Raw genomic sequence first — 4,984 nt, 5'->3', positions numbered from 1 at the left:
CCAGTTCAAGCGATCCAACTAATTGATGTATTGCGTTAATGATGTTCAAAAATGCCAACTTGTTGGTCACTTCGATTCAGAAGATGTGGATTTTATCATTGACTGAATCAAATTATCAAATTATGCTTTCACATCTCAACCGAGCAGTCACGGTGAAACGGGCAGGTTTGTGCTGATTTTATTTACGAACTTAATTTGATCAACGGTCGTAGCGGAGTCTTTCTTTGAGAAACTGACTTACCGAAAACAAAACAGTGTTTATCTTCCAGACATTGTCAGAGCAAGAACTTTCTAGTTCAAGCGATCCAAGTTATTGCGTTGATGACCTTCAAAAAATTGCCAACTTGTTAGTCATTTCTATTCTATGATTCAGAAAGGTATCGATTTTATCATTGACCGGATCAAATTATGCTTTCAAATCTGAAACGAACAGTCACGGTGAAACGGGCAGGTTTGTGTGTAGATTTTATTTACTAAAGTAATTTGACCATCGCTCGCAGCGGAATCTGTTTCGAGTAATTGATCTAACGGACATTGTTCAATTGCGCGTAAAGAATTCTTTACTACTTTGTCAAAGCCAGAACAAACTTCGAATATTTTTTCAGCAACAAAGACATTAAATGTACAGTCATTGAAGTCTGTTATTTGTTTAAATCACTGTCGCGAAGCCAGCCGTGCGAGGACACAAAATAATTTGTCCATTCACGCAATGAGATGTACTAGATAACTGGCTAGACGATGGCGGAACTTCTTGGTCCATGAAATTTGAAGACGACTGCAGTGCATCACGTCGCCTCTTCTTGGAAATGCCATCCTGCGGAGCCGAAAAGGAGGTTTCACGATGAAGGAGAAACTCCGCAAACTCTCTGTGAGTATTGCTGCCGTATCCTGTAAGGTGCTTACTGCTTGTCCACAGAGAGAGGACTGATTCTCGCAACCAAACCTTGACCAATTCTTGTTTCCGCTCGGTCGCGGCATTACTCGATTACTATTATCCAAGGAAATGTCAACTTATCAGAAGAGAATTGTAGAGTTTGGAAACACTTAAACACGACGTAGAACCAACTATAATCAACACCATGGACACGGATTTTCTTTCCAATCAATAATTCGCGTATAATGGCGGTTTCGTGGTCCACGATTCGGTTGTTTGCCGCGGTGCATCACGGTAAGTGATAAAGGGTCTTTAACTTCTATGTTGGGTTTAACATTGCCAAGTTGAATTTTTGCTTGGCTGGGGAAAATTATATCGTACCATCTTAACTCTTAAAGCAGAAGCTCATGACCTTGAAGCATTTAACTCTGGTTCAGCGCTGGGGTTTTTCGAGTTTAAAAATTCCTTATGTGGATGTAACATAGCTCATGCATTTTCCTGTGCATGCAGCTTCAATCTTATTTTTGGGCATAAAATTGGTGTTCTAGAATCCCCAGGTTTGTTCCAAGGGAAAAAAGTTGCAAGTTACACACTTCAGGGTCACGTGCTTCTGCTCTAAGAGATGAAAACTGATTGAGTGCACAATGTGATTTTGTGATAAGTGCATCTCAGCTTGTGCTGAGCACTCTTTGAAAACTTAGTTTAGTCTGGCACTGGAATACTCCTTGAATACTCCAGGAATTTTAGCTGTCAATTGCTGTAGATACATTGCCATAACATACATGCATTTGTAATTTACAACTCTTCAAGGTCACCTGTTGTATAATAATGGCCAGATTTAGTGTACTAAACTGTAACAGTGCTAATATGTCAATGACAGCTCTGGTAAACGGTACCTAAGATGAAAGAGATAAGTGGTCATCTAGTGTTTTGGGAGCTGTAAACATGACAAAAAATTAAAAACAACAAAGAAACAAAAATTAGTCAAAACATAAACATAGACCTCCTCCATCTTGTTGGAGAACCAGGAAATCTTTTGATTACATACAACATTCAATATTTTTATTCATATAAAGTGAGCTTTTAGGTGGGCTTTGCAAACTGAAGAAAAAAAAATGTAAATTCTTTATTATTTAGGTTTTTTGAGAGTATTATTTTTATAAATACAAAACATTAAGAGTGATTATTTTAATCCATGAAAGGAGGCGTAATAGTCGGTGCCTATTATACCAAAGTATTAAATGATTTAGGGAGTAATAAGCAGAAGTATTTGTTACGGATTACATGTAACTAACGAGTAAAATTACTAAAATTATTTCGAACGTATAAAGATTACGTTTATGATTATGATGTAAGTATGGTGATTTTTAATCGGATAAACTTTTATTCAGCTGAATTGAAAATGCCATTTTGTTTTACTCTATATGTAGGGTACTTTTATACATGTATTTTACTCAATATCTTGAGTACTATTAAAACTCGTTGTGTGAGTAAATTTCTGTTTTACTCAAAATGTAGAGTACGTGTTACTCAATCTATGAGTAGATAATCAGTCTACTCAAAATAAAGAGTTAGTATGGATGCATCTCTCTTGAGTACTTTTACCTCTAAATTTGAGTTAATATTACTCAATGTATGAGTACTCTTACTCATACAACTGAGTATGTTAACTCACCCTGAGAAAACTTACTCCATCCCGAGAGTATAAATTACTCAACATTTCTACTACTGGGTACTCAATATAATGAGTTACTATGGATGCAACGATTTACTCACTATTTTGAGTTCAATTTACTCTGCTTTTTTTTGCTGTGCACTGGGACCATGGGCTCACTTGGCAGTCGACTTGTTCAACACCGTGACATTCGCGTCTTTCCAGCGCTATTCAAGCGATCACACGGAGGGTAAGTTAATTTTAGTATACAGAGCTGTATTACACGTATCAGTCAATGATTGCGGAAGGCGCGTGGAGATTCAGCGTTCGTTGTGTTCTCCCGTCATTGCAGTCAGTGATTGCAAAAAGATTTGTTTTAGTTTCGACGCTTGCACAGAGTCGCGCAACCAGTAAATGTCTTTCATAAGCTACCTTAACACCGTTTTCGCGCTGCAATAAGAAACCTGTGGAACTGTTTTAAGTGTCAATGATGTTAAAAGTTGATTATCTGAAGACACAAACGGGCCAAAAATTTAATCAAAAGCCTGAAAAAATTAAAGTGGTTTGAACAGTACGTGTATAGACCTGTTTTAATTAAGCAATGTTTAATTTAGCCCTTGCGTGTTAGGAATCCTAAGCTACATTAATTTGTTTTTTTTGGCAACAGTCAACTTACTTGTTTCACAACAATCGCCGGTATAACCTTCTTTGCAAGAACATGATTGCTCTTGTAGAGTTCCTCCGTTCAAACATGTAATGTTCTGGCATTGCCGTGTTTTTCGAAGAGTGTACGGACACGCTCCTCCACATTTCTCGGTGATTATGCGGTTTCTTGCGCTGGATTGAATCCCTGAGACGCCGCACGTAATCGGACAAGCGCTCCACTGGGACCACGAACTCACTTGGCAATCCACCTGCTTACTACCGTAACATTGTCGCGTTTCATCTAAAGTTGGGCAAGCTGCTCCACCACAAGAAGCAGACGATGTAACTGTTCTGCTGCGTCGCTGCGAACCTTGCTGTCCGCAAGTGTCAGTGCTACACGAGCTCCATGAATCCCACGAACTCACTTGGCAATCCACCGGCTTACTACCGTAACATTGTCGCGTTTCATCTAAAGTTGGGCAAGCTGCTCCACCACAAGAAGGAGACGATGTAACTGTTCTGCTGCGTCGCTGCGAGCCTTGCTGTCCGCAAGTGTCAGTGCTACACGAGCTCCATGAATCCCACGAACTCACTTGGCAATCCACCGGCTTACTACCGTAACATTGTCGCGTTTCATCTAAAGTTGGGCAAGCTGCTCCACCACAAGAAGGAGACGATGTAACTGTTCTGCTGCGTCGCTGCGAACCTTGCTGTCCGCAAGTGTCAGTGCTACACGAGCTCCATGAATCCCACGAACTCACTTGGCAATCCACCGGCTTACTACCGTAACATTGCCGCGTTTCATCTAAAGTTGGGCAAGCTGCTCCACCACAAGAAGCAGACGATGTAACTGTTCTGCTGCGTCGCTGCAAACCTTGCTGTCCGCAAGTGTCAGTGCTACACGAGCTCCATGAATTCCAAGAACTTACTTTACAGTCTGCAGCGGGGCATCGTCGTCTGCGTCGTCTTCTCCAACCGTCTGTGTCATGTGGAACCAACAACAAAATGAAGAATAAGAACTTTACTGAAAGCATTGTTGTATTTAGTCCGCCTTTAATCTACTAGGAAACCGATAAAAGAACTCTGGAAATAATTCTGCATAAATGCCCGAAAGGGTGGAGCTATGCGTAGCCACGATTGGAGAGTGAAGTGAAGCGCGGACCCTATCATCAAAGCCAAGGAATCAATGTGATCTATTGATTCTGGACAGAAATTAATGACTGTGAAATTCAAGACGTGGGCTTTGTTTGAAAGGCTCCTCCTGACAAATTTGTCTGTTGGAAGACAGCATTCACATTCCCACCCAAAGTTTTACCTTAAATAACCCTGGAGAAAGACAACTCCTAGAAGCCTTGAAAGAACTGCTCAGACATTTTGTCTTTCTTGATCAGGTCCTAGCCTTTAACACGAAGTAAATCGTATTATTACGGTTTCCTCCCCCACTCTCCCCCCCACGCCCAACCACCGACTCGAAAAAAACAGTGGGTTACGTTTGAAATATGTTTGAGGACTCGAACACAACAGGAATAAGAATTGCCCCATGACAGGGGTTTGGTGGAAAAGCCGGGGCGCGGGATGCCGGGGTGCCGGGGTCTATGGAAAACACGGGGTGACTAAATAAACTAAATAACGAAAATAACGTGTGAGCATTGCTTCTCTAAAAAACATTTTAATGGGAACTTAACTGGAACATTTGAACTGAAATCTATCTAGAAACGTATTGTACTAGTAAGTTAGTTCCATGCAGCGGTTGAAAATACAATATATATTTAATGGGGAAAATAAGCAAAAATACTTTAAGAAAATACCTA

General features: G+C 40.4%; 1 protein-coding gene across 1 annotated transcript in view; it reads right to left on the bottom strand.

Moving 5' to 3' along the window:
- LOC138038760 (spondin-1-like) overlaps positions 1-4,307 on the bottom strand; it is a 17,351-nt gene extending 13,044 nt beyond the window's left edge. The window contains exon 1 of the mRNA XM_068884805.1: positions 3,205-4,307. Coding sequence (XP_068740906.1) covers positions 3,205-4,207 — 1,003 coding nt within the window. The 5' untranslated portion in view covers positions 4,208-4,307. The remainder of the gene's footprint in view (positions 1-3,204) is intronic.
- Positions 4,308-4,984: the final 677 nt, after the last annotated feature.

The sequence above is a fragment of the Montipora capricornis genome, chromosome 1, assembly GCF_036669925.1.
Source record: "Montipora capricornis isolate CH-2021 chromosome 1, ASM3666992v2, whole genome shotgun sequence".
Lineage (NCBI taxonomy): Eukaryota > Metazoa > Cnidaria > Anthozoa > Scleractinia > Acroporidae > Montipora > Montipora capricornis.
Note: the sequence above shows the minus strand (reverse complement) of the source record. Positions and strands in the feature narration are given on the sequence as shown.